Consider the following 27,946-nt stretch of genomic DNA (forward strand, 5'->3'; position numbering starts at 1 on the left):
GCCCAGGAGCCGAACCACCAGGAGCAGAAGGGCCAGGGCCAGGGCCAGGGCCAGGTATTTTTAGCAGAGTTGCTGGCAGCTGTCTGGAGGGTGCTGGGAGCTGAGGTGGTCTGAGTTCATGCTCTCCCTTCTCTGGGCTGGTATTCCGTCCCTCAGAAGCAGGGCGCACCTCCACCTGCAGGACACTGCCAGAGCACCTCCCTTCCGGGACCCCCTCCCCAGACAGCTCCCCGGGCCTCCAGGGGCTCACGGTGAAGGTGACAGTGACGGTGACACTAACGCTCACCCTGACCGGCTCTTAGGTAGAACCTTGTACTTCCCAGGGCAGGCGGGGAGTAGGGGGGCTTGGCGCTGAGGCCTCTAGGCCCAGACTGAGGGTCCTCCGGTTCCAGCTCCCATACGGGTCTGGGGGGGCGGTGTCCGTAGCAGAGGAGGGTGAGGTCTGTCCAGCCGGTGTCGGGGGCTTGCTTGGGCCCAGGCCAGGGCTCGCGGGGAGCAAAGGGGGAGTTCACTGTTAAAGGGCCACGGCTAACTTCCCAGAGGGGCGCTGGCACAGTGGGCGGCGGCTTTCCCCCTTGACCCCCAGTCCAAACCCCTCCGACCCAGCGGTCAACGCAGCTTGGCCCGCCCAGTCCGGTGGGGCGGGTGTCGGTGGGTGCGGGGTCCCGGCGGGGGAGCGGGGATTCCCCGGGGTGGGGGGGCCCGACACGTCAGCCCCCGCAGGCGCGGGCGCGGGGGCGGGGCGGGGCGGGGCGGGGCGGGCAGACGCTTAAATAGGCAGCTCGCGAGCGGGACCGCAGCGGACCGAGGAGGCGGCGGCGGCAGCGTCGGGCGTCCCGCGGCTCTGCGAGGGGACCGCGTCCGGGCCTGGAACCTTCTGGCCGAGCCCGCGCGCAGCGGGTGGGTGAGCGTCCCGGCGGGCGGCGGGGGGCGGGGGGTCGCAGCGCCCGGGGTGCGGGGGGCAGCTGGGAGCGGGGCGCGGGGACCCCCGGCCGGGAGGCTGACCGGCCCCCCTCCGCCCCCCAGACGGCGTGGGGCGCGATGACCCTGAACGGCGGCGGCGGGGGCGGCGGCGGGGGCCGGGAGCGCGAGCGCCGTCGGGGCAGCTCGCCCTGGGGCCCGGCGCCCCCGCTGCACCGCCGGAGCATGCCGGTGGACGAGCGCGACCTGCAGGCGGCGCTGGCTCCGGGCGCCCTGGCGGCGGCGGCCGGGCCCCGCGCCCAGGGCGCGCCCCTCGACTGGCCCGAGGGCTCCTCCGAGTCGCTCAGCTCGGGGGGCAGCGACTCCGACGACAGCGTTTACAAGGTGCTGCTGCTGGGCGCGCCCGGCGTGGGCAAGAGCGCCCTGGCGCGCATCTTCGGAGGCGTAGAGGACGGGCCTGAAGCCGAGGCCGCAGGTGAGCGGCGGGCGGGAGCATTCACGGGGGGGGGGTGGGGGGGGGGGTGGGGGTGGGGGGCCCGGGGAGGGAGGACCGCGTGCGCTCGGCTCGGGGCCTGGACCAAAGGCGCCACCTGCCGTGGCCTTCTGAGGCACTTTCAGAATCCTGTGTCTGCCTCCCCATTTTACAGATGGGGAAACCAAGGGAGAAGGAATCTCTAGCCCTTGGTGTGTGTGTGGGGGGGGGGGGGCGGTGTTGGGAAGGCCAGAGTAGAAGGCCGGGGCCATACCTAAGACAACTCTGTGGGATGGGGATAGGGCATCCCTTCCTGCCAGGGCTGGCAGAACACAGCCAGAGGGAGTTTCTAGAAGAGGCCTAGGTGATCAAGCCTTCCAAAGAATGTGACGGTCACTATTTAACTCAGGCTACCCTGGGGTCCAGGCAGGAGGTGGGCAGGGAACACGGGAGTGGCAACTCCGGCCGTCACTAGCTTGGGGAAGAGGTGTCTAGGTGAGGGTCAGGCACACCATGCCCTCTATGCCCCGCTTTCCAGCCCTGTCATTCTGTTCTCGTATGGTGGCCATCAGTGGAGGGAAAGGTTGGGGGGGCTGTGCCCTAGAGTTGGAGGGTGTGGCCAGAACAGGAAACCTGGCACGTGGTGCAGGAGGGTGGCTTTTGGCAGCCAGTGGGTAACCTGACTTCTGGTCTCTTGCCTAGGACACACATATGATCGGTCCATCGTGGTGGATGGAGAAGAGGCATCACTCATGGTGTATGACATTTGGGAACAGGTAGGCTGTAGTCTGAGACCCAGGGCAGGGTGGGAGGGGTGACCTGGGGATAAGGGCCTGCTGAGAGTGACAGCCTTGTAGCCTGGGCATGAGAACTGTTGGATAGACACGCATGTGTATATCATCCCCAGGACAGCAGCCGCTGGCTCCCTGGTCACTGCATGGCGATGGGGGATGCATACGTCATAGTGTACTCAGTGACGGATAAGGGCAGCTTTGAGAAGGCTTCAGAGTTGCGGGTCCAGCTGCGGCGGGCACGGCAGATGGACGACGTGCCCATTATCCTTGTGGGCAACAAGAGCGACCTGGTGCGCTCTAGAGAGGTCTCCTTGGATGGTGAGCTGGGAGTGGGTCGGAAAGAGGAACATCCTGGCTGGGCTGTGGTCCATTCAATCTTGGCTCAGCTCAAGTCCCTGGGGATCATAAGTGGCTAAAAATGTTCAGGAAGAAAACTTGAGGGGGAGAGGGGGAAAGCTGCTGCCCTCCCACAGGACTCCCAGAGGGCTGAGAGGGCTGGGGGAAGGACCAGATGCCCTGGGGCAGAGGAAGCTGCTGGGCACGGAGCTGGGCCACGTCAGGGCTCTCTTCTCCTGTGGCCTTTGGCCTGGGCCTCATAGATGAGGGTTGAGGAGAGTGCAGGAAACGGGGCTAGGAGGTCAAAGCATGGATTCAGGGCCAGGGCTAGTGTCCGAGTGTGGGCTTGCCCCTGGGGAGGATCCACTCCTCTTTGGTTGAGCATTCTCCTCTGTGGCCCCCAGAACTGAGTCCCTTAGAGGAACCTAGCATGACTTGGTGATATTTTCCTCCCAGTTTCACTGATTATTCATCAAAGTATAATATCAAACCATGAAATACTAAGGTGCCCGGCAAGTTCTCATTCTCTTGTGTTGACTACTGCAGCATTTCCATTTAAGTATAAGACTTCAAATTATTTCAATAAATGAGTTTCCTTTTGTGGGCCTTTGTGAGCTCCTCAGCCACAGACACATTCTGCCGGTTGGGTGACCCAGCAATGCATTGGATCCTTTGTACGGGAGCTGGGTCTGTGTTTCTGGGGACCACCCAGAGCCCCTGACCCTTCCTTCCCTGGCCCCCAGATTCCTGAGTGGTAGCTGCTGTGGGGTGGCTGGGATCTGAGTGGGCTTCTCACCCACTTGGCCTTTGTTTACTGGAATGTGTCTGTCCCCACCAGAGGGCCGGGCCTGTGCCGTCGTCTTTGACTGCAAGTTTATTGAGACATCAGCAGCGCTGCACCACAACGTCCAGGCCTTGTTCGAAGGTGTCGTGCGCCAGATACGCCTGCGCAGGGACAGCAAAGAGGCCAATGCACGTCGACAAGCGGGTACCCGGCGGCGAGAGAGTCTGGGCAAGAAGGCAAAGCGTTTCTTGGGCCGCATTGTAGCACGCAACAGTCGCAAGATGGCCTTTCGTGCCAAGTCCAAATCCTGCCATGATCTCTCAGTGCTCTAGACTTCACAGGCACATGCTGCGTTGTGCATACAAACGGGCAGTTTGGTGGGCTGGCCCAGTCAGCTGCCCTAGGTGCCTCAAGGCTGGCTCAGACTCTGGGCATACTCCACCTCATGGTCATGGACAGACAGACAGTGCTGCCCAGGCTGCTCCCAGTGGCCTTCAAGAACTGGGCGCACAGCGATGCATGTACAGGCCCGTGTGTGTCCCCCAGCAGCAGCCTGAGCCCAGCCCGTGGGGCAGGCCTGTGTGTGCGGACAGGACTCTACCTTTCTCCACACTTGGGGTGTGCATGCTCTGGAGGGAGGCTGTTCAGTGCAGTGGTTATTTGTTTACATGCAAACTTTTGTAATAAAGACTATTTCCTGATAGATAAGGGCTGTTGACTCTGTTTCCTCCCGATAGGGGGCTGTAAGAGCAGGAAGTGTTTCCAAGGTTGAGGGTTGGGGCTTCTCTGCCCTACCCTAGCGTGTGGCCTTGACTATCCTAATATTTGGGCTCTGACATAGCCAGCTGGAGCAGAGTGGCAGGTGTGGGTTGTGACCTGATTGGAGATCCCAGCTGCCAGAGGAGACAAGAGCCCCTCCCAGCCCACTATCCAGATTTTTCTCTTGCCCTGGGGCCTGGCATTGCCCAGCTGATAAAGAGTTCAGGCACCCCACTGTATGTAAGGGAAACTGAGGCTGTCTGAGGGACGATGCCATGCCCCAAGTCCCATGGCCAAACGAGAACCCCATGTCTCGCTTCTGGGTTGGTATCTCCATCCTGCCTCCTCCCAAGGGGCTGGAAAGTTGCTGAGGTGGGATATATGTGGAGGACTTCAGACCCCCTTCAGCTGGGCCAGGAGGAGGTGAGTGGCTGGGGCTGGGCTACTGAGCAAGGGGCCTCATTGTTCTCTCCTCTTGGAGGGGCCAGGCCAGAGCATCCCATGCCCAGTACTGGCTCATGTGGTCTTGGCAGGAACAGATCCCTGGAGCCCTCCCTGCCTGGAACAAGAGGCCTTGCCTTTGCGTGGGAATGTGTGCATGTTTGCCAATAGCTGGAGGTGGGTCTGTCTCCTCACCACCCATACCACGCACAGGTGACTTCTAGGACTTTCCCTACATTGTTTCGGGAATGAGTATCTCCACTTGGCAATGGCAGATGGGGCACTAAAGCAGTTGCCTGAGGTCACACAGGTAGAAGTGGCTGAGAAGGGATTATAAGGGAAAGGAGGGGAACTGAATGGGAAAAATTAGGGAGATAAATCATGAGACTCCTGACTCTGGGAAACAAAGGGTTGTGGAAGGGGAGGTGGGTGGGAGGATGGGGGTAAATGGGTGATGGGCACTGAGGAGGGCACATGATGGGTTGAGCACTGGATGTTATACTATATGTTGGCAAATTGAATTTAAATTTTAGGGGATCCCTGGGTGGCACAGCGGTTTGGCGCCTGCCTTTGGCCTAGGGCGCGATCCTGGAGACCCGGGATCGAATCCCACATCGGGCTCCCGGTGCATGGAGCCTGCTTCTCCCTCTGCCTGTGTCTCTGCCTCTCTCTCTCTCTCTCTCTCTGTGACTATCATAAAAATAAATAAATAAATAAATTTTTAAAAATGTGTAAAAAAAAAAAAAGTGGCTGAGTAGGGACTGGTATATAAGTCTGCTGGTTCCAGAGCCTGGAGGCAGCCTGGGGCAAGGCCTGGACGGTTTCTGAGAAGGTTCTGGGCAAGGGTCCATGCATTTCCTCCCTTGGTTCAATTTATTTATTCCACAGGCCCCTAGGAGCTCTTGCCATGTGGTTAGAACACCAACTGCAGTTGTTCAATGGCAGAAGGTGTCACACCTCTCTTGACTCACCCACATGTCCCCCAGGGCAATGTTAACTGCTCAAAGCTGCTGTCGCTTCCCACTCCCGCCCTGCAACATACTTAGAGGCATGCGGAAGGCATGGTTTTCTCAGAGCAGGTGAAGGTCCTGAGGCCTGAAGAAGAATCCAGGCCTTCCTGGCTCTGCTACTTATTGGCTGTGTGAGCCTGGGCAAGCCACTCAGTATCTCTGTGCCCTAATGTGTGACGTGGGGTCAATGCCCCTTCAGAATGGAATTGGGGGAATAATGAAGGCATATGCTTAGAGCAGTGCCAGAGACTCCTGCAGCAGCCGCACAGTGCCCTGCTCCAGGCTGGAGTGCCTGGGGTGCCTGAGTGACACTGAGGTAGGCGCTCGGCTTGCGGCAGACAAGGCTAGAGGCAGCTCAGGGTCCCCCCATCCTCCATATGGGGTGGAAAGGACTCAGGGAAAACCATGGGAAACTCTGGGACAAGGCTGCGCTGGCAACGGGATCCCTGACCCTTCCCACACACACCCCTTGCCGTGGACTCCCAGACCCCAGAAGCTTCTCTGGGCTCCACTTGGCTGCCCTCAGTAAGGGAGGAGCCTCTAGCAAGCCCTGCGATTCCCTCAAGGTCACCTGAGCTGGTTCAATCTTCTCTTCCTTCTCAGAGGCACGAGACGGCCCGTTGTCCCTGCCCTGTCCGTGCCAGCAGCTAGTATGAGCCCTCGGGGGCCTCAGGGGATTTCATGGGCTGCTGTGCCCCCACACTGGTCCCACTGGTGGGTGGTCTGGAGCCCCACATGCCCAGTTCAGGTCATCTTCGTTTATCCTTCAGGTGCAACCACCAGCTCCTTGTTTTTGACCCAGGCAGAGGCTGCCAGGGCCAAGCGAGGGCAAGGTCACTACTGGGTCCCTGAGACCTGTCCTGGAGGGGTCCCAGGCTGATGGGAGAGACAGACAGTGGCAATCTGGTGTCTCTTCTGCTCTGCTAGAGGTAGCACATGGCATGGAGTAGAGCGTATTCCCAGAAAAGAATCCCAAACAAACCTGAGAGCCCAGGGAAGGTTTCCTGGAGAAAGAAATATTTGAGCTGAGTACTGAAGCCTGAGCAGGTGCTCACCAGACAGATGAAAGGAAGGAAGGGCCTCCCAGACTAAAGGGACAGAGTGGGCCAAGGTAGAGCTGTGGATGCTGGAACATGGTGGGGAGAAGCAGGATTGAGTCTGGAACCATAGAATAAGAAATAGTGTCCAAGGCCAGAGGGCCAAGAAGTACCCCCTGGGCTGTATAGGAATGGGCGGGATGCCAGGCCGATGATCTCCCCACCTCCCGGGGCTGGCAGTCACGGATGCTGAGCAGCCCCCAGCTTTCCAAAGTCAATGAGTAACTTGGGGGCTGGGCAGGGCCAGGCCTGCTGCTGTGGGCCCAGTGCTGTTTTCCACTCCTGAGCGAGCGTGGCCGGCCCGCCTACCTGCTCAAGTGTCCGCCCTGCTCTACCCCACCCAGCCGGCCCCAGCGCTCCCTGGAGAAGCAGCCCTCTCGCCCGGCAGCTGGACCACGGGAGCCTGCCCTAGGCACCAGCGGGTGAGGGCGCTCGAGCGGAGGGGTGAGCAGGGCCGAGGCTGGGGTTGGTGGCGGGGGTAGGAAACACCCGGCCCCGTCCAGGCCTTGTTCGGGGAAGGAGTCCCAGGAAAGGCTGGAGTGGCCGTCCGTGCTCTGCGTGCCCAGTTCCGTGCTGAGTGCTGGAAAACACCAGGATGAGGGCAGGGCTCCTGCCCTGCGGGGACTCCGTGTCTGAAGGATGGCAGTGGGTAGAAAAACAGGCCCCAAGACCCTGAACCATGGGTCCTCTGTTCCAGAAGGAATGGTCCTGTGGTCAAGTCCCGTGTGACCTTGGTCAGGCTTTGCCCTTCAGGCCTTGCCTGCAACATGAGGCAACCGCAGGAAGTGACCCTCAGAGTCATCAGGGTCTTTCCAGTTCAAACTTTTGTGATACTCAGGGCTGCTGGGCTATTACCACTTTGGGATCTCTGTAAGAGCTGGGGAAGCTATGTGGGGAAGGAGACAATCAAACTCCCATGGAGATCCCCGTGGGGCATGAGCCAAAAGGCAGGAGGGCAGGGCCTGGGGGCCTGAGTGGGCCTGGGTGAGGAGCTGCAGGCAGCGGGGAGCCACAGGCTCCTCCAAGGGGAGGAAGAGGCCATTCTGTCATGAGGTGCCTCTGGCTACTGGTATGGAACAGGCCGAGTCAGGGGAGAAGGGTGGGAGGGGGTTGGGGACCATGTCCAAACGGGTGTGATGGGGAGAGGCAGCTCTGAGAGTATGGAAGGACAGGGGACAGGAGGAGACCTGGCCCCCTTTCCTATAGTGACAGGTAGTAGGAGGTCCAAATGAGGAAGGGACATTTGTACCCTATGGGGACTGGGGAAGTCCTGGCTAGGCTGAGTGGGGATGAAGGGAGGGATGCTCTCCAGGAGGACAGTAATGGGAGGGACCCTCTGCCCACTGATCCTGGCTGGATACTTACTGCCATGTCCCTCAGGCCGGTCCTCACCATGATCCCCACCTGGCTGACGCTGCTTTGCCTCTTCATAGCCCAGGTGAGCTGGGTCCTGCTCATCTCCTTCAGATCCTGGCCTTGGGTGTTGGCATCCTTGTCCCCCACTCCACCTGGACCAGTTGCATTGACCATAGAAGGGACTCATTGTGGGAGGGTGTCCAGAGCTGCCTGTAGGCCTGTTGGGGGATCAGGAGGTGAAAGGCCAGAGGGTGGATGGGCTAAGGGACAGCCAGGCCCATGGAGGGGCCAGAAGTCCACCTGTGACAGGAACGTAAAGCCTGGAGACAAGGTGAGAATCCTCCCCCAGGTGTTCCCCGAGGCCCAGCCTGCAGACCTGTATGTGGAAGTCCCAGAAAACTATGGTGGAAATTTCCCTTTGTACCTGACCAAGGTGAGCTTAAGAGCTGGGGTGGGGGGGCCTACCCTCCCCCCAAATTCTACTTCCCCTACCTCTAGCATTTCTATCTCTTTCTTGCTCTGCCTCTCTCTTCATCCTGCTTCCCAATCGGTATGTGATATAGTGTAAGTGACTAACAAAATTTCAATTCCAGAAGAAAATAGAGTTTTAATAAACTATTGGTGGTGGGGTTTTGAGCTTTAGAAAGGAGGTCCAGGGAGTACTGGGGAGCATCAGGAACAGGGGAAAGAGCTCTGGCTTTGCATCTTGGGCCTGCCGTTTACTGGCTGTGTGACTTCAGGCAAGCGCTGGCCCTCTCTGAGTTTCAGTTTCCCCCCATTAGGTGGAGGGGCGTCCCCCGGGCCTGGTCCCACTGCCTTTACTTACCTCTGTTCTCCCCCGCAGCTGCCACTGCCCCCTGAGGAGACTGAGGGTGAGATCGTGCTGTCAGGGAACCCAGGCGTGGCCGCCGAGGGCCCCTTCGCTGTGGATCCAGAGTCCGGCTTCTTGCTGGTGACCAGGGCCCTGGACCGGGAGGAGCAAGCGGAGTACCGGCTTCAGGTATGACAGGCCGGATGTGGGGGAGAACAGTGAAGGCCGGGCAGGGCGCTGACGGGGTTTCCTGCCAGGTCACCCTGGAGACTGAGGCTGGACACGTCCTGTGGGGCGCACAGCCTGTGCTTGTGCGTGTGAAGGATGAGAACGACCAGGTGCCCCGCTTCTCTCAGTCCGTCTACACCTTTCAGCTGAGCCAGGGCACCAGGCCCGGTGAGTGATGAGAGAACAGGGAGGAGAGTTGGCTGACCGTTGGTGTAAGGACAGGGCAGCCAGGGTCCAAGCTGCCCCCTTCCATTTCTGTCCCATCCCACTGCCCCCCACTCCCTGCAGAGTCCTCCAGTCCCATCCACTCTTGGCCTCAGTTTGCTCCTCTACAAGGTGGGGTGAAAAGCTATGGCTCACCTCCAGAGTCCTGATACGATGATGGGTATGGAAGGTGGTAGCAGGGAGAGACGGGGAGGCGTAGGACTCTCCCTAACCCCTGCATCCCTTATGTTTTGCCCTCTCCACCCACACCAGGCATCCCCTTCCTCTTCCTTGAGGCTTTGGACGAGGATGAGCCAGGTACAGCCAACTCAGATCTCCGATTCTACATCCTGAACCAGGCCCCAGCCTGGCCTTCCCCAGACATGTTCCAGCTGGAGCCTCGGCTGGGGGCTCTGGCCCTCAGCCCTGAGGGTGAGCCTGAGCTGGGTGTGATGAGGGGAAAAGGTCAGGGAAAGCTGGGGAAGGCGGCAGGTGAGCTTAGTAGTAGGATGGCTTGGAGCTTGAGAAATGAAGAAGAAAGTGTGTCCTTTTTTTTTTTTTTTAAAGATTTTATTTATTCATGAGAGGCACAGAGATAGAGGCAGAGACAGAGGGAGAAGCAGGCTCCTGGCAGGGAGCCTGATGCAGGACTCGATCCCAGGACCCCGGGATCATGCCCTGAGCTGAAGGCAGACACTCAACCACTGAGCCACCCAGGTGCCCCCAGGAAAGAGTGTTCTAGGCAGAGAGTGGCAAGGCAAAAGACTTGAACCATGCATGGAGAGAAAAAGTGGTGTGAATGGAATACCTCAGCCCTACGCTCTGGACACCCGAGCCTAAGGAGTGAGGAGAGGAGTGACATGAGGGGCTGTAGCCTATGATGTTGCTGGGAGACCTTTGGGCTGATTGTAAGGGAGACCTGGATCTGGGAGTTCAGACCAGAGGCACAGGATGGGGGTGGAAAGAAAAGCTAACCATACATCCACCGGCCCAGTCAGCCCTTCACCCACCTACCACCCAAACACATACACACCCCATCTATTCAAATATCTATCCAAACTAGCCCATCCACACACCCAACTCCCTATCCACATACCTAGTCAACCATCCATTCACCCAGCTGGTCATCTACTCATCTACCCATCCACGCATGTATCCCCCACCCTCATCCTAGTCATCTGGTCCATCAACCATTCATTGTGTAGATAGATATGGAAATGACTTTGCAAACGTTCAAGCCCTGCTTGGGTGCTCACTGTGGTGCTAAAAGTCCTTCTCACCCTTGGTCCAAGAGAGTATCCTGAACACCTGCCACACGTTTGGCTTGGTGATTTGGTGCCTTGTTGAGAAGGAAGCCCTGGACTCCTGCTCAGCTGACCACTCTGCCCCTTCTAGGAAGCACCAGCCTAGACCGGGCTGCAGGAGGGCCCTACCAGCTGTTGGTGCAGGTCAAGGACATGGGTGACCAGGCTTCGGGCCACCAGGCCACAGCCACCGTACATGTCTCCATAGTAGAGAACACGTGGGTGCCCCTAGATCCTGTCCACCTGGCAGAGAATCTCAAAGTTCCATACCCACATCACTTCGCCCAGGTGAGTAAGTACCTGTCAGTCGCTGAGTAGCCCCAGGAATGGTACAGCAGGAATCTCAAGATTTGGAGGGTAGGTCTGAGGCCAGCCTGACCCCTGCTCCTCCCCTACCTATGTTCATCCCTCTACTGTCCCCATCAGTTCCCATCATGGAATAGGGTATCCAGGGCCCTGAGACCAGGCCCACAGCTCCTCACCGGCTACCCTCTGGCAAGCGTGGCCCTGGGGCCTGACCTGACCTTGCCCCAGGCTTCCTCAGGGAGAACAGCTGCCACCTCCCTGCTGCCATGGGGATTGTCACCTAGGCTTGGAATGTCTCAGACCTCCTCGAGGAATGCCCTGGGGTCAGGCCCAGCTCAGAGGCTGGAGAGTAAAACAACCTGGTCATTCAGCACTTTGAGCGGGGACCAGGCTTGGACCAGGGCCACCACGGACTTACTACAATAAGTGTCCCAAACAAAGGGGCCCTATCTGGACTCCAGGGATGATAGTAGCTTGCCTGAGGTCCCACAGTAGCAGGGGCCCAGGCTCCCCACCCAGGAATAGAAGAGCTGACATGGGCTGCTCCGGCCCACCTCCTCCCGGGGTGCCCTTGTTCTGTGTCCCACTCCCAGGTCCACTGGAGTGGGGGAGATGTACATTATCACCTGGAAAGCCAACCCCCTGGACCCTTTGATGTGGATGCCGAGGGGAAACTCTACGTGACCGAGGAGCTGGACCGAGAAGCCCAGGCTGAGGTGAGGTGAGGGGGCAGCCAGGAGCACAGGCTGAGGGAGGCCTGGTCACTGTCCGGTTGGCTTCTGGGGGTATCCCGTCCCCCACAGGCACTGAGGCAGTGGAAGGGCACCCGGAAGAGCCGGAGCTGGCCACCAGAGGACACCTAGACCCAAGCCAGCCTGGAGCTGCCCGTGGGCTTCATCTGAGGCCCCCCCTGCCCACTTCAGTTCCTGCTCCAGGTGCAGGCTCGGAATGTCCGTGCTGAGGACTACACAGAACCTCTGGAGCTGCGTGTGGTAGTGACGGATGAGAACGACAATGCGCCTGTCTGCCCGCTGTGGGACTCCCCGATCAGCGTTCCTGAGCTCAGCCCCCCAGGTGGGCCATGGGCCCGGTCAGGGGATGCGGGAGGGTGGAAGCCCTTACAAACCGTCCCATCTTGCTCCTCTCTGGGATGGGGTCAGCCTCGAGCCCCGTTAATCAATGTCCCTACCTTCCCACGAGCTCAGGTTTGGTCCAGCACGGAAGAGGAGTGAGGCCTCCAGATTGGGCTGAGGTCCCACCCGGGGGGGTGCTGTCTTTGCAGGCACCGAGGTGACTAGGCTGTTGGCAGAGGACATGGATGCCCCCGGTTCCCCCAATTCCCACGTTGTGTATCAGCTGCTGAGCCCTGAGCCTGAGGAGGGAGCAGAGGGAAGAGCCTTCGAGCTGGACTTCACCTCGGGCAGCGTGACCCTGGGGGATGCCCCGCTCCGAGCTGGCCAGAACATCCTGCTTCGGGTGATGGCTGCTGACCGAGGAGGAGCCGAGGGCAGTAAGTGCCCTGCTGGGGACCCAGGCTCCCTCCTTCTCTCAGGCTCCCTCTTCTCAACGTGCCCTCTCCTGCCTCAGGCCTCAGCAGCACATGTGAGGTGGCTGTCACAATCACAGATATCAATGACCATGCCCCCGAGTTCGCCACATCCCAGGTAAGCAGGAACAGGAGAGGACACCTTGGGAGGGCACCGATGAGGGGCTCACGGCCCCTCCCCATCTCTCCAGATTGAGCCTGTAAGCCTCCCTGAGGATGCACAGCCAGGGACTCTGGTGGCCACACTCATGGCCACCGATGCCGATCTTGAGCCTGCCTTCCGCCTCATGGACTTTGCCATTGAGGCGGGGGATGTAGAGGGAACCTTCGGCCTGGATTGGGAGCCAAACTCCAGTCACGTCCAACTCCGACTCCTCAAGGTAAGGGGCTGGCAATGGCGGGGGTGGGGGGGCCGCACATATACCCACATTCATGCACAAGTGTGCCATGCCCTGGCCCAAACAGTGACCCAGACCCCATTGGTTCTAGAACCTCAGCTACGAGGCAGCTTCAAGCTATGAGTTGGTGGTGGTGGTTCGAAATATGGCTGAATTGGTGGGGCCAGGCTCAGGCCCCGGAGCCACAGCCACAGTGACTGTGCTGGTGGAAAGGCTGGTGCTACCCCCCAAGTTGGACCAGGAAAGCTACGAGGCCAGTGTCCCAGTCAACACCCCAGCTGGCTCCCTCCTGCTGACCATCCAACCCTCAGACCCCATAAGCAGTCCCGTCAGGTGAGCCAGAAGCCCGGCCCTTGCCTGAGCAGGACCTCCCCTGCTCCCAAGGGAGGACCCCAGGGCCTCAAAAGGGACTCACATTATCTATGGTCTGGAATATTCCTCAAACCATAGCTGATGCCAAAGCTGTGATTCCCGAGGGTGAGTCAGAGCTAGATGAGTTGGATAGGGCATGGAGAGGAGTGTTAGGGCTCCATCCAAGCTCAGATGATGCCTCCCATGCTGTCCTGGATGGGCCCCCCCATTTCCTTCCATGACAGGGTCTGTACCCTGGCCCCCAGGCCCCTTTGTGGGGTGATCTGAGACTAGTGGAGTTGAGTCAGGTCCCCCAGGCTCTGATAGATACCCCCCTCCACAGTACCCATGATTCAAGCCCTGTCCCTCGACAAGTCCTTAAAGCTGGGAAGAGAGACTAGGCACCCGGGGCACTGCTGCCCGCCACGAGTCACGGAGAGGATGTGACACTTGAACAGGTCACGTGGCCCTGGGGGGGCATCTCTGAGTAAGGCCCCATATATGGTCCCAGTGCCTCCCTGCCCCCCATCTTCTCTGGGCCTCAGGTTCTCCTTGGTCAATGACTCCGAGGGCTGGCTCTGCATCAAGGAGGTCTCGGGGGAGGTGCACACAGCCCGGCCCCTGCAAGGGGCCCAGCCTGGTGACATGTACACAGTGCTCGTGGAGGCCCAGTATGAAGGTATGGCCAGGCAGGGGTGGGGCTTCTGGAGGCAGAGTAAGCCTCAGGCCGAGGGAGAAGTGGGCAGGGCTGAGCTTTCTTCCCAGGGTCCTTTCTGGCATCCGCTGCCCCAGGCAGGAAAGAGGAATGAGGGCTGGGGCCAGTGTCGGTCTCTGAGATGCCTGGCCTCTGCTTCCCCTCTCAGGCCACCCTCTTCCCTGGACACTTAATAGTCCTCCGACCTTGCCCCTTAGTCCTGGAGGGCCTCTCAGGCTCCAGACATGGGCTAGGAGCAGAGGCTGTGGGCCAGGAGGTGGAAGGAGTGCCAGGGGCTGCGTTATGGCAGGTGAGCCAGGACGTGAGCCCGAGTGGGACACTGAAGCCAGATATGGAGGACTCCGAATGCCACGTTGAATGGATCAAAAGCTGGCCCAGGGGTGGGTATGTCAGAGGCAGGTGTCCACTCTGGGCTGGGCTGTCCTGTGGTGGACGACAGGCTCGGCAGAGTGAGCTCACCCACAGTCAGGGCATCCCGACATTGTTGGGCCCTGATGCCAGCAGTTGGTTGGGGGGGGGGCAGTGAGGGCAAGCCTGGCATCCAGAAAGCAGCAAGACCCGGCAGCCATTGAGATAGTGAGGGGTGCAAGGGGTCCCTTGAGGCAGAGACAGGGGCGAGGATGCGGATGGGGATGCGGAAGAGGGCCGGGTGGAGCAGGTGGCAGACAGCGGTGGGACCGCGGGCCGGGCGCTAGCTCAGCGCTGCCTTTTCTGCAGATGAGCCGACGCTGAGCACCTCTGCAAGCCTCGTGATCCGCTTTCTGAAGGCCCCTTCTGCCCGGGCCCCAGCTCTGAACCCCGTACCCACCCGCCACCTCTGCACACCCCGCCAGGACCACGGCGTGGTTATCAGCGGACCCAGCGAGGACCCTGACCTGGCTGATGGGCATGGTCCCTACAGCTTTGCCCTTGGTCCCAACCCTACGGTGCAGCGGGACTGGCACCTCCAGGCTCTCAACGGTGTGTGGTGGGGAAGCACCAGAGACCGTGGCCGAAGCAGGACGCAGTGTGAACACTCAGAAATGAGATGCCCTTGCACTAGGCGGGGGGGGCTGGGGTGTGAGCCGGGCCTAGGGCTTATCCAGGCTAGTGACTGTGGTCCCTGCTTATGGTCCCCCAGGCTCCCACGCCTACCTCACCCTGGCCCTGCACTGGGTGGAGCCACGTGAACATGTAGTGCCAGTAGTTGTCAGCCACAATGCCCGGATGTGGCAGCTCCAGCTCCGAGGTAAGGCCAGGGCTCTGTGTGCCTGCAGTTCCTGGGGGGCCCTTTGGGATGCAGGGGGAGGGGCTGGGTATGCATGCCCACAGGCTCACAGGCTGTACAAATGCCTGTGCGTGCCTGCTCATCTGTGGCCAGGCACCCCGATGCATGTGCACAGAGCCACCCCCCCAACACACATAAATACACATGTGTGCACGAAAACGGATGTTAGCCGGCTGCGGTGAGGCCTCCCAGCAGCTGGAGAGCCTGCCCCCACGGCCTTTATCTTCCTCCCCCGCCCCCAGTGGTAGTGTGTCGCTGCAACGTGGAGGGGCAGTGCATGCGTAAGGTGGGCCGCATGAAGGGCATGCCCACGAAGCTGTCTGCAGTGGGCATCCTCGTGGGCACCTTGATGGCGATAGGTAATGGATGCTGGGCTTGAGTTGGGGGGGGGTGGCCGGAGTTACAGCCTCCAGATGCATGGCTCCCTGTCCTGTGGTGGCCCCCGGGGCTGGAGCAGGAACCCCACAACTCTCCTAGTCATCATCATCATCGATAACAGCATTGACCGTTACGTTATTACACGCTGACTGTGTAATACAGGATTATTGCACTGAATGCTCCTCACAAACCTGAGGTAGTTGTGGCATCTCCCCATTTTCCAGATGAGGTCACTGAGGCTCAGAGAAGTTAAGTGACTTGTCTGAGGTCACACAGCCAGAATGTAGCAGAGCCCAGGTCTTTCCAGCCTAATCGCTTTAGTCCAAGCCTCCCTCTTTATCCCCTTGATTTCTTTAGCCCTCTAGATTTTTCCCTGGCTGGTATTTTTTGTTGTTGTTTCTAGTACAATGCTACCATGTGCCTTTCTCTCAGAGTCCATGGGAACAGCTCACTGGCTCCCAGATGACTCCCACTCAAACTGTTCCCCAGAGAAGGGGACTTTGGAGCCTGGGGTGGCCTGGGCAGCTGCAGGCCAAACAATCAGGCTTCTTCCGACACCAGGACCACAGTCATTTGCAGCCCAGCCGTGGGGATGCTGTCTAGGAAATCTTGATTCCTTGTTAAACGAATACCAATGGCAGGTGATGGACAAGTCTCCTGGCCCCTTCTGAGAGCTGATCCATCCCTCTTGGGCCTCTCAGGCATCTTCCTCATCCTCATCTTCACTCACTTGACCCTGGCAAGGAAGAAGGACCTAGATCAGCCAGTGGACAGCGTGCCCCTGAAGGCAGCAGTGTGAATGGTCCAGGCAGCCCCAGCGGAGAGCTTGGCCTCTATCTCCATCGGAGTCCACTGGGGGAGGGCCCAGCACTGCCCATCAATGGGGCGGGGGGCGGCTAGGACAGATAGAGCCCCTTTACCTGCCTGGGGGTGGAGGCAATGTCACCAGACAAATCTGTAGAGCCTGAACACTGACTTTATGGGCTGCCCATGGGAATCCTCCAAAAGGTGACACATTTGTCCAATAATAAAGCCTCAGAGAGCAGGGCATGGGCTACACCTGTATCTCGGTGTCATGTACGTGTGTGCATCACCCACGTCAATCTTTCCCATCTCCTGCTGCACATAAAGGGTCTAGGGGATTGAGGGAGAAGCCTGGGTCCCTTGTGAGGAGGGACATGGGGGCAGCATGTCAGCTCTTGGTAAAAACTTGAGGTGGAGGGAAGGTTGGTCATTTCTGTGGGATTTGGAGCCGGCGGCTGCAAACCCTGGATGGGTCAACCCTGACTAGGCGAAGGTTGAAGACTGCGTCCTTGAGAGTGTATTCTGTGTTTCCTGGGACGTATGTGCTAGGGGAGGGCGCCCGTGAGTCTATGTCCTGGTTTGTGTATGAGCACGCAGCTGTGTCTGCATGAGTTGCCTGCATGTGGGTGGGCAGAGGTCCCACAGTCTTAAGAGGGGTCTATGCAGGAATCATGAGAGTCTAATAGGGCTGGAACAGGAGAGCTGAGGTAGGGAATGGGTCCCTCTGCCCCAGCACAGGCCCCAGCACACCGCTGGGTTTCATCCACAGGATGGTGAGTACATGGGGGTGGGCTCTGCAGACAGAGAAAGAGCAATCACTCAGAGGGACAGGAACCCCCCTGGCTCATCCTGGAGCTTCCCCTGCCCCGAGTGAACCCCTTCCCCTGACCAAGGGTAAGCCATGGCCCTGGTGCCCTGTTGAGCCCTGACCATACCTCCAATTTTTGGCCCTTGACTGACCCTAGACACATGCTGATCCTCCATGTACCCATCCCAATGGTCTCTGGGGAGCCAGGGTGGGACTTGCCGTCCCAGGCACCCTGAGCTGATGATGGTAAATCACGGGGAAGGGAGAAAAACAACCTCTGTGGGGCCCAGGCCCTATTTTTAGGAGATAATCTCTCCACTCCTGGCAGATTCTGTGGGATGGGGGCCAAGTCCAGCCAAGAGAGATGGGGTGGGCATCCTGGCTGGCCTGAAGAGTCTGAGAGAGTCACAGAGGATCCCCTGAGGCTGGTTCCAGCCATCCTGGGCCCAGCTCTCTCTCTCTCTCTCTCTCTCTCTCTCTCTCTCTCTCTCTCTCTCACACACACACACACACACACACACGTGAGTTGCTGACTACTGCGGTCTAAGCAGAGCTTGCCACCCCTCTCCCAGCTCCAGTAGAGGATCCTCTACTCAGCCTGCATCCACTTAGAAGTCTCTAGGGTGCAAAGCTCTTCAAAGGTGGCATCCCATCCAATCTTCCCACCAACCTGCGAGCACAGGATTAATGGCCCCTTTTGCCAGTGGAGTTTCTTGAAAGTCAGAGAGGTTAAGGGCTGTGGCTGAGAGTCTTGGAAGCAGAGCGCAAGGTGGGACTGTCTGGCCAAGATTTGAGTTACTTCTCCTGAAGCATCCACAGCCCTAAGCTGGCCTTTGCTCCCACGAGATCCCTCAGAAGGGCCTCAGAGATCAGCAGGCCAGCTCCTTCTTGTCAAGTTGGGAAAGTGAATCACGAAGAGGTGAAGGGACCTTTCCAAGTCCAGCCAACCAGTGGGATGCAGCACCTACCAGGGACCCTGGAATCACTCTGCTCTCTGGGTCTTTATTCTGGTTGGATGGATAGTAGATAGGTGGGGTGACTGAGTGGATGGATGGGCAGGTTGGTGGATTACAGATGGGTAAATGGGCAGATAGGAGGAGGGCTGGTAAGCAGATCAGTGGGGTGCCAACAAAGGAAAGAGTGGACGACAGGACACCAGGGCAAATTAAAGCACCTGCCCCAGTTTGCAGGCTTTTTTTCCTTTGGCCTCCAGGCCTCAGGCCATGCTCTGATAGTGTCAGTTCTGGGGCTGGCCATAAGGTCCAGAATCCCCAGGGACGTAGATTCACTTTCCCCCAGAGTCTGTGGACATAAGCCTCTCCTTGATCCCCAGGCTATTCCATAGAGGAAAGTGAGGGTCGGGTGGGGGCGTGGCTTCTCCTGGGTCTCAGAGGGAGAGAAACACAGAGCCGGCACCAGTTTGTGGACAGGGCCGTGGGTCAGTGAGTGCTAGTGGACTACACTGGGGACGTGGGCCTCATTCTGCAGACAGGCCCTAGCTGCTAAGGCATGGTGAGGACTAGCTGTGGCTCACTGTGGGTAGAAGAATATGTGATCCATGCTCCGCCCCATCTTTGCTGTGTGTTCTCAGATGAGTCACTTCACCTCTCTGAGCACTGGTTTACTTGTTTCTTTGTTTTTTTAAATTTTATTTAAATATTCTTGAGAGACACAGAGAGAGAGGCAGAGACACAGGCAGAGGGAGAAGCAAGCTCCATGCAGGGAGCCCGATGTGGGACTCGATCCCGTGCAGACCCTCAACCACTGAGCCACCCAGGCATCCCTGGTTTACTTGTTAATAAAATGGGCCTCACTAAAATGGAGTTGTTGAGAGGACTACATGAGGTGATCCCCACAAAATGTGTCTAGCACAGTGCCGGGCACACAGTAGTTCAGCACCCATGGTTTTCCCTTGTGTGCAGACTGTGGGGGTACCTCCCACAGGTGCCTACAGCCACTTGTTCTCACATTCCACCCCATGCGGCTCAGGCTTTAGGGAGGGAGTATGAAGGGGCACCCCAAGTCTAGCCCCCACATGGTGCTGCTGGGTGACCCTAGGCAAGACACCCCCTCCAGCCTTGGCTCCTTGCCAGCTCTAAAGCTCTCTCTGGGGGGATGCCGAGGGGTCTCACAGGGTTCAGACTGGTCTGGAGCTTCAGGGAGTCACAGGGTCTGCCCCAGTGGGGAGCTCATGCTCCCCCTCTCCCAGGCCCCTTTCAGAGGCACAGGGCCAGATCAAAGGGACCCAGCACTGAGGATTGGGAGGCAGGCTTGGAAAGAATGTAAACATGAGGATATTTTTAAACTTTTTCCAGCCCCAGAGATTAGGGCTCTTGAAGGGAAAGGCCCAGAGGTCGGTCCGGCCCTCACTCACAGCCTGGGGACCTCAGAGACTCCCATCCCACCCACAGCTACCTGTACCCACCCCAGGACTCTAGCTCGGGCTAAGGGCAGTTCTTCCTCTGATCACATCTCCAGGGGTCCTTGCTATCCTGGGAGAGCAATTTTCCCATGAGGGGACCGAAGAGGTGTGGGAGGACCCAAAGGACTTCAAGCATTGTGGGGGCCTAGCTGGCAGGGCTAGTGTTGAGCGACGAAGCTTGGAGACCCCGTGGTGGCCCTGTGACTCCACCAGGCACACACACACGTGTGTGTGTCTTGTCAGTGTGTAAGTTCACGTTAAAGTCTGGTCTGCGTGGTGTCACAGTGTGTGAATGTGCCGGGAACCCTTCCCTTCCCTAGCGTCCCGGACCCTCTCCCCAAGACCGCTTGGGTCTTGGGTGGATGGGGGTCGGTGGAGGGTGAGGCTGACAGGAGGCAGGCTCCAGGGGAAGATGAGGAGGGCAAGGGGGCTGGGAGCAGAGGGCTGAGGAGGCTTGGGGGAGGGGCTGGGTCCGGGTCTGAGCCACGCGCGAGTCAGGCTGTGGGAGTTCCAGGGGCCACTGACGTGGTGGTGGGGGCGGGAGAGGCTAGATCCCCCCCAGGTGTCACAGTGACTCAGGGACGTGGACACAAAGCTCCCCACATCTCCCCACTCTGGATGTCATGGTGACGCTCACCCTGGTTCTATGACAACAGCCTCTTCCCTCCGAGTGATGCCGCCACCCTCGCACACTCGTGCGACACAGTGGAGCACACCCACGGGAGTGTCATAGGGAGACTCACAGAGGAGACTCAGTCACAACAGGCCCCCCTACCTTGTGATCATATACCCCAGGGACTTCCCACACCCTTACCCCATCCACATCCCTCTGACATCCAGTCAGAGGGTCGGAGTTCATGGGGGTATTCGATGGCCAGGCCAGGCTGTGGTTACCAGGAGGCGGAGGGGCTCTAGCCCCAGCGGAGGCCTTGCTGGATGTTTGCCATGTGCCAGGGAGCTGTGGCGCCGCCTTGTCCTGCTTATGGACCCAGAGGGGACAAGTACGCAGCTCCAGGTCGCAGCTCCTCAGTGGAAGGCAGGGTGCGGGGCGGGCATCAACAAGGTGGCCCGCTGCCTTCCGGGTCCCGTCCACTGGGGTGGCAGAGGCAGAGGATGAGGCCTGGTGCTGGCTCACAAGATGCCGAGGGACTTCAGGCCCAGGGCAGTGCGGGAGCTGGATGGGGCTGGAACCATGGCGCAGGCGCCCGGGTCCTCGCCTGAAGATGTCGCTGTGTGGTCCCTGAGTGCATGCCCAGTGGCAGGGGCTGTTGCTATTCTTACCTACTTAGTGGTGGCCACAGGGTCAGCGATAGTGGCTGCATGGGAGGGAGTCATGAGCACCAGCCCCTTATCTGACACATTCTCTGGAAACTTGGCAGGGGCTGCCAGGCTTTGGGGGGCCTGGTAGGGGCCCGGTGGGATGGTCACATGGACTGGCTGGGGGATGGGCCCTTGGGGCGAGGCCAGCAGAAGCTGCCTCTCCTACAGCCAGCCAGGCCCCAGCAGAAGTGGGACTTCCACTGGGACTCCTTCCCATGGGGTCATCAAGACGGCAGGTCATCCTCCGCTTCCTCCCCAGTCGCGGGGAGACACTGCTGGGCTCCCGGGTGAGGAGGCAGGGGCTGCCTCTAGGAGAGCACTCGCGGCGCCACTGTCCGCCCACGTGTGGCTGTGTGACCTCGTGCAGTGGCTTCTCCTCTCTGAGGTTCCGTTTCCTCACCCCTTTCCTAGGCTGCCCTAAGAATGACAGGGCCAACAGCGGGGATTCGGCGGGGGCTGCAGCTGTGTGTGTGCACGTCTGCACGCGAGCCCGGGGTGGGGGGAGGCACCAGGAAGGGAAGAGGGAGGCGCCCAGGTCCCCCACCTTGGACACTCCCGCCTCTCGGATTTTCCATTGGCACGTCGGCACCCTCTCCCCCAAAATAGGCCCCAAGAGCCGCGTGCGACAGAGCCCAGACGGAGGGGGCTTTTTTTAGCTGCCCTTTGATTGTCAGCTCGCCAGCGGCCGCTATTTCCAGCCCAGCGGCTGCAGGAGGGCCCGGCCGGGGCGCTGGGGGCCGGGCTGGCTCCTGGAGGGCCTCCCCGGCCGCCCGCCCGCGCGTCGCTGAGGCTGCTCTGCCCACCTCCCGGGGAGCTGCTCTGCCCACCTCTGGGGGGGCTGCTCTGCCCACCTCCTGGGGAGCTGCTCTGCCCACCTCCAGGGTGCTGCTCTGCCCACCTCCGGGGGCGCTGCTCTGCCCACCTACCGGGTTGCTGCCCTGCCCACCTCCAGGGAGCTGCTCTGCCCACCTCCGGGGAGCTGCACCCGCCGGCTGGCCGCGAACGCCACGGAGGGGGCGCCCCGCCCTCACACCACGGGGGAGCTGCTGATTCACGTTGTCATTCCAGCTCTGCTCTTTCTTGCTTTTGTTGTTACAGTAACTTTTTTTTTTTTTTTTAAGATTTTATTTGGGGGATCCCTGGGTGGCTCAGTGGTTGAGCACCTGCCTTTGGCCCAGGGCGTGATCCTGGAGCTCCCCGCATGGGGCCTGCTTCTCCCTCTGCCTCTCTGTCTCTCCTGAATAAACAAATAAAATCTTTTTTAAAATTTTATTTATTTATTCATGATAGACACACACACACAGAGACAGAGAGAGAGACACACACACAAACACACAAACACAGACAGAGGGAGAAGCAGGCCCCATGCTGGGAGCCCAATAAGGGACTCGATCCTGGGTTTCCAGGATCACCCTCCCCTCCAAAGGTAGGCGCTCAACCACTGAGCCACCCAGACGTCCCTACGGTAAATTTTTTATTAGTTTTCCTTCTAGCCTTTCTTGTTGTTGTTGTTATGTTGCTGAGTTCAGCAACCTACACACCTGGTTTCAGCAGAAAGGAGCCCCTCTGACTCGGCTGGGGTGCCCCCCTCTGTGTATTCTGGACCCCTGAGATCATACATGACCTTTCAGAATGTCTGTGGTATGCCCACGGCTTCTGTCATCTCAAATGCCATCGACCCCTACTCCATAGGATTTCAGGGCCCCAGATTCCAAAAATCAGGTTCTAGATGCTGGATACCCACATGGCTCCTGCACCTGGATTCTGGAACCCTCTGGCTGGAACCTAAGGAAATGGGCTTGTTTCTATAGTTAGACATGAAGAATTTTCCAGCTGTTCAAGTGCAGAAGATTTGACAATGGGTCACGAGGAGAAATGAAGATGCTCTTGGCCTCCTGGTCATGGTGGGGGTGGGGGGGAGTGGTGTGGACTGCCAAGAAGACGGGAAGAGCAGATGGGGTAGAAAGCCAGATTCTGGGAAGTGGCTGGGAAGGGAGAGAAAGGGAAAGTGGCTAAGCCAGGCTTCCCACTTCCCTTCTGGGGACATTTCCCAGCAGGGCAGCAAGGTCAGCTAGGGCTGGGGGTCAGATGTTCCACCCTCACCCCAAGTGGTTTCCTGCACAAGGTGAGACTTCCTTGTTACCCGAAGGACAAAAATAGGTCCCAGGTGATGGCCAGTGATCCATGCCCAGAACCACCAGGGTTATTCTGAGAGTGGCAGGCACAGAGCCAGGCCGGGCTTGGTCAAGTGGGACTCAGCTAGAAGTGGCATCCTTGGCCTGTGGGCTCACCCTGCCCTTTCAGGAATCCTGAATGGGGTGTGGGGACTGGAGCCATCTGCAGGCCGACCCTTGCTGGGTAGGCTTCGAATCCTGTGTGACCTTGGGCAAGCCACTTGGCATCTCCAAGCATCAGTGTCCTTGTCGAATGATAAGGACCTCGATCACTACCTCTCAGGGTAGTTGAGACAACTCTGTGAAGCTGACAGATGGTGCTCAATAGATGTGGGAATCTGCATTTTGGCTCTCCCAAAGCACAAGCCCAGGGGTCCAGAAAAGGCAAGGGCCTTGTCTGCATAGCCCAGCCGCCATGGGCCTCATACCCACACATCTGAAGGAGTCAGAGTCAAACACAAAAGCTTGGAAGGGCTTGTGGGGATTTTCCAGGAAAAACTCAATCTAGCTGGAGAATTCCATTCCCAACCCTGCACCCAGGGCTTGGGCTAAGGAGGGGATGCCCTGGCTCATTCTGGTTCTGTCCAGCTCCTGCTTCTTGCCTGCAAAGCCCAAGCCAGGGTGCCTCCAACCATAATTTTTGCTGTTTGCCTTGGAGAGTGAAGGGCCTGAGGCTCCGAGGTCCCACTCAAGGCCCTGGGACAGGACAGTGCTGGGCTCACAGCTGTCCTCCCCTGACCCCTCATCCCTCTTGAGGATCCAGCATGTCCTAGCATTTTTCCCTGGAGCCAGTTCTTGCCCTCAGAGTTATCCCCCAATGGGCATGGAGCAGCCAGCGTGGTGGACTCTGACTTGGGGAGAGATGGCACTTGACCCAGCTCAGGGGGTGGGAGTTGACAAAGTCAGGCCCGAGTAGGGAAGGGTAGCCAGGCTGGGACGAGTGCCTGGGCAGAAGCTCAGAGGACTGGGACATGCTGTGACATTACTGTGACATTTCCGTGAGGCGGGAGGTTTGAGGGAGTCTGTTGGACCAGGATGGGAATGGAACTGAACTCAGTTATTTGCTGAGCTGGAATTGGACCCCGGTTACTTTCCCAGGACTCTTCCTTCACAGCCACCCCCACCAGGGTTTTCTCTGGGTTTGGCCAGGAACTGGGGTGGGGGCAGGGTCCTCTCCGTGGGGAGGGCCAGGCTGGCAAATAGGAATCTCAAGATGTAACAGGGTGTTACAGCTGGGCCCAAGGGGACCAGGTGCAGCTTGCCACCAGGTGGCCACACTCTGGGATATTTCTGAACCCACAGAATCACTTTCTGCCCACAAAGATCCCCCGGGAGTTACAGAGCACCAGGGTCTCCTGGAAGCAAAGCTTTTGGAGACTCCCAGCAGGGCCCTGGGTACCCCCTGGGGCCCAGTCTGTCATTTTATCTCAACTTCAGCCTAGCACCTGTCCCCTAACCAGCTTCAGCCACCATCTCCACCCCTGCGGAGGGGAATATGGCTCCCCTCCACCCTGCAGGCTGGCGCCAAGGTTTATGAGCCAGTGCAGAAGCCTCTGAGAGCCATACGGGTGGAAAAAGTTACCCGGTTCTAAATCAGCCAGCCTCTGGGTGATCTCATCCCCTTCCCAATATAGTCACAGTCCCCTCCTCCACTGCCAGCCCCTGGCCCGTGGGCTAAGTCACGAGGGAGCTGGTGGAGGGGTGTGTGTGAGGGCTGGGGGGAAGGCTTCCAACTTGGGGTCACACTGTACATACTGTTTCATAATGGGATTTCCCACCCCCCACTTACAGTATTTACATTTAGCAATTTCCTGTCTAATGATAAAGATCTTTCACCATCACTTTTTTCACTGTCACTTTAAAGTCCACCAGAATCTTTTGTCCAGTATGTTGGGCAAGGACATGTCAGTGGTATCCACTTTCTCTTTCTTACCAACACCAGTGCCGTGGCCATATTTGTCCACCCCCCCAGGCAGCAGAAGCTGCCGGCTTCTCTCTCTCTCTCTCTCTCTCTGATGTCTTCTGACAGGTGCCAGGCAAGAAAGCAGGTTTTACTGTGTGGCTGAAGAGCCCTGGCTCTCCCCCAAGCCAGAGGTGCCAAGCCCAGGGCAGGGAGGGGGATCAGAGACCAGTCCAGGGCCACGAGGTCAGGAGAGCAGGGCAGCCTGTGATCTGCCGGTGCCTCCTGCCCGCTGGAGGCAAGCAGCTCCTCCCCCAGTTTCCACCTGCTCTTGCCCTCCCGACCCCAGGCTGGCTGGGGACACAAGTGAAGGCCACACACACAGTGTCCTTCCTGTGTTGCATCCCCACCGCCCCAGCCCAGGCCGAAGCAGAGGCCTGGCCTCAGGGTGGGATCCCTCACGGTCCATCCAGGGTGCATCTTGCCAAATGTTCCTCTGGCTTCTGCTAGAATGCTTCCACGGACAAAAACAGCTCACCGCTTCCTGCTAGGCTTTAACTCAAGGGAACAGATAGGGCATTTTTTGAAAAATCAGATGAATAGACATTCAACAGAATCGCATGATTGCTTAGGCAATCACATGAAAGCGAAGAGAAGTTTTGTAGTCAGATACCAGAGTTCAAAACTCAGCTCCACATTTACTAGTTTTGGGACCTTGAACACTTCAGTTTACTTTCCAGGCTCAGTTTCACCACCTGTAAAGTGGGTTCATAATACTTGCTTCATATGGTTGTGAGATTTATTATGAGGGATTGGTTCATGTGCTTATGGAAGCTGAGAAGTCCCACGCTCTGCCCTCTGCAAGCTGGAAGCCAAGAAAACCAGTGGTGTAAGTTCCAGTAAGAGTCCACAGGTCCGAGAACCAGGAGCACCGGATGTCCAAGAGCAGAAGATGAATGTCCTGGCTGAACAGACAGTGCATTTTTCTCTTCTCTCTGCCTTTTCGTTCTATTCCAGCTCTGGGTGGACCAGGACCACCGACTTCTTCACTCAGTCTACTGCTCCAAATGCTAATCTCTTTGGGAAACACCTTCATAGACACACCCAGGAGGAATGTTTTACCAGCTTTCTGGGCATCCCTTGGCCCAGTTAGGTTAGCACATAAAATTAACTATCGCAACCCTCTATCAAGTTACCAGTTACCAAGATTCCTCTGTACACTAACGTCAATCCCCAGTGTCACAGTTCCTAAGTTCAGCCCAGGTTCAAGAGGAGGAGAATTAGACCCCACACCTTGGTGGCAGAAGCAGTGAAGAATCTGTGATCATCCTTAAAATTCTAAAAAAAAAAAAAAAAAAAAAAAGTATTTTATATAAAAATAAAAAATAAAAATAAATAAATAAATAAAATAAAAATAAAATAAAATAAAATAAAATAAAATAAAATAAAATAAAATAAAATTCTAACAAGAAGCAAAAGGTGTGTGTGTGGGTGGAGGGGTGTTCCAGACTCCCTCCCAGGGGTGACCAGGGGGCAGCCCGCACTTGGAAGAGGTGACCTTGCCTTGTGGAGGAAAGACCTCTTTCTCTTCTCTCATTCCTTTCTGCCCGTGTGCCTGAGGGGCATAGGGAGGAGTTGGAGAAAGCTGGGGAGGATTCTGAGCTTTCTTCCAAGGGTCAAGGGATATCTGGAAGGTACATAATATTTGAGTCTGACCAAGATCACTCTGGCTCCTGCGTGCCGGGTGGAGTTGACTGGAGGGGGCTGTTGTTTGGGGGTGGGGTGGTTTGGACCGCCCTTGGGGCCCGGGCAGGGGATGGGGCAGGAGGAAGTAGACTCCAGAGCTACTGGGAGGCTGGCTGTGGTGGCTGGCTCCACGGAGCAGGAAGAGGATGTGGGAAGGGTTCAGAGGTGTGGGGCAGTCCACAGAGGGAGCACGCACATTGGGGGAGCCTGGACGAGGGGGCAATGCCCCCCCCCCACACACCCCTAGAGCCCACCACCTGGCCCTGGCTGTTTGGGACTTCCGCAGCCCCGTTCCCATAAAGCAAGGCTGAGTGATCACAGGACGGGGTCCTCCCACCCTGCACTCATTCCAGCCCCAGGGGGGGCCAGGGACTGGTGAGGCTCCCTGAAGGGTGTCCCAGGCTGCAGGCCCCAGGAGCCCCTGCTCTGGCAGGGCTGTCCCTCAGGGTCTCCTCTCTGAATACTGTCCTCCCACTCATTCCAGCGGCAGCTGGCACCAGCGTGGCTGGATGGTGACATCTAGAGGCAGCCTCCTGTCTCACGTTGCTTCTCTGCAGAATCCCACAGCGAAGGGCCTGGAATGGTGGTGCCAGCCGAGGGCTCCCCATTGGTGTTCCCACCATGTCATCCTCAGGACTGAGTGACCAAGCCACCAGGCAGAGCTCAGAAAAGACCCAGCTCCTCTGTCCCTCCATGCCAAAGCCCAGCTTGGAGTCAGCAAAGCCCCTGGAGCCCCACGTGAACCTATGGATACCCTCCCTCCCACAAGCCAAGGACACATGGGCTTGATGACATCCCCTACCCGTTGCGCCACTTTATTTCAGAGGAAGGGTCATCCCAGCCCTTCAGCCAGCCTCTTCTCACGGAGCCAGCCCCTCACCTCCACCTCACCATTCAGGCCCATCCTGTGTCCTGAGTCCCAAGTGAGAATCCCTCATCTCTCATTAGAGATGCTTTTTAAAACCACTTGTTCAGGGATCCCCGGGGGGCTCAGTGGTTTACCGCCGCCTTCAGCTCAGATTGTGATCCTGGAGACCTGGGATCGAGTCCCACATCAGGCTCCCTGCATGGAGCCTGCTTCTCCCTCTGCCTGTGTCTCTGCCTCTTTCTCTCTCTGTGTCTCTCATGAATAAATAAATAAAATAAAAAAAAAAACCACTTGTTCATGTCCATCTATCCACATCCAGAGCTTTTCTGGTACTAGACACTCCTTACCCCTTTCCTCACACCTTTTCACACCACACTCACAGTTTGCCTACTACTTCTCTGACCTCTCTGTGGGTGGTTCCTCTTC

At 58.2% G+C, this 27,946-nt stretch overlaps 2 protein-coding genes across 6 annotated transcripts; both read left to right on the forward strand.

The window, feature by feature from the left end:
* The first annotated feature begins 1,026 nt into the window (after window positions 1-1,026).
* RRAD (RRAD, Ras related glycolysis inhibitor and calcium channel regulator) lies at window positions 1,027-4,015 on the forward strand. The gene is made up of 4 exons (XM_025426404.3): window positions 1,027-1,396; window positions 2,096-2,169; window positions 2,301-2,505; window positions 3,362-4,015. Exons 1-4 carry the CDS (start codon window positions 1,042-1,044, stop codon window positions 3,637-3,639), a joined length of 912 nt encoding a protein of 303 aa, XP_025282189.1. The 5' UTR covers window positions 1,027-1,041; the 3' UTR covers window positions 3,640-4,015.
* Window positions 4,016-6,883: 2,868 nt separating this feature from the next.
* Window positions 6,884-26,258, forward strand: CDH16 (cadherin 16). Of its 5 annotated transcripts, none has more exons than XM_025426397.3 (18): window positions 6,884-7,036; window positions 7,995-8,052; window positions 8,320-8,403; window positions 8,815-8,970; window positions 9,039-9,177; window positions 9,487-9,645; window positions 10,609-10,805; window positions 11,417-11,539; window positions 11,747-11,897; window positions 12,106-12,333; window positions 12,411-12,487; window positions 12,561-12,749; window positions 12,859-13,100; window positions 13,664-13,797; window positions 14,551-14,793; window positions 14,954-15,061; window positions 15,343-15,459; window positions 25,924-26,258. In XM_025426397.3, the coding sequence occupies exons 2-18, from the start codon at window positions 8,008-8,010 to the stop codon at window positions 26,217-26,219; spliced, it is 2,688 nt and encodes an 895-aa protein (XP_025282182.1). In that variant the 5' UTR covers window positions 6,884-7,036; window positions 7,995-8,007; the 3' UTR covers window positions 26,220-26,258. The 5 variants fall into 5 exon arrangements, with proteins under 5 accessions (XP_025282182.1, XP_025282185.1, XP_025282186.1 ...); XM_025426400.3 differs by having other exon boundaries at window positions 11,759-11,897; XM_025426401.3 differs by lacking the exon at window positions 25,924-26,258 and adding an exon at window positions 16,120-16,543 and having other exon boundaries at window positions 6,885-7,036.
* The last annotated feature ends 1,688 nt before the right edge of the window (window positions 26,259-27,946 follow it).

Source organism: Canis lupus, chromosome 5 (genome assembly GCF_003254725.2).
Source record: "Canis lupus dingo isolate Sandy chromosome 5, ASM325472v2, whole genome shotgun sequence".
In the NCBI taxonomy this organism is placed as follows: domain Eukaryota; kingdom Metazoa; phylum Chordata; class Mammalia; order Carnivora; family Canidae; genus Canis; species Canis lupus.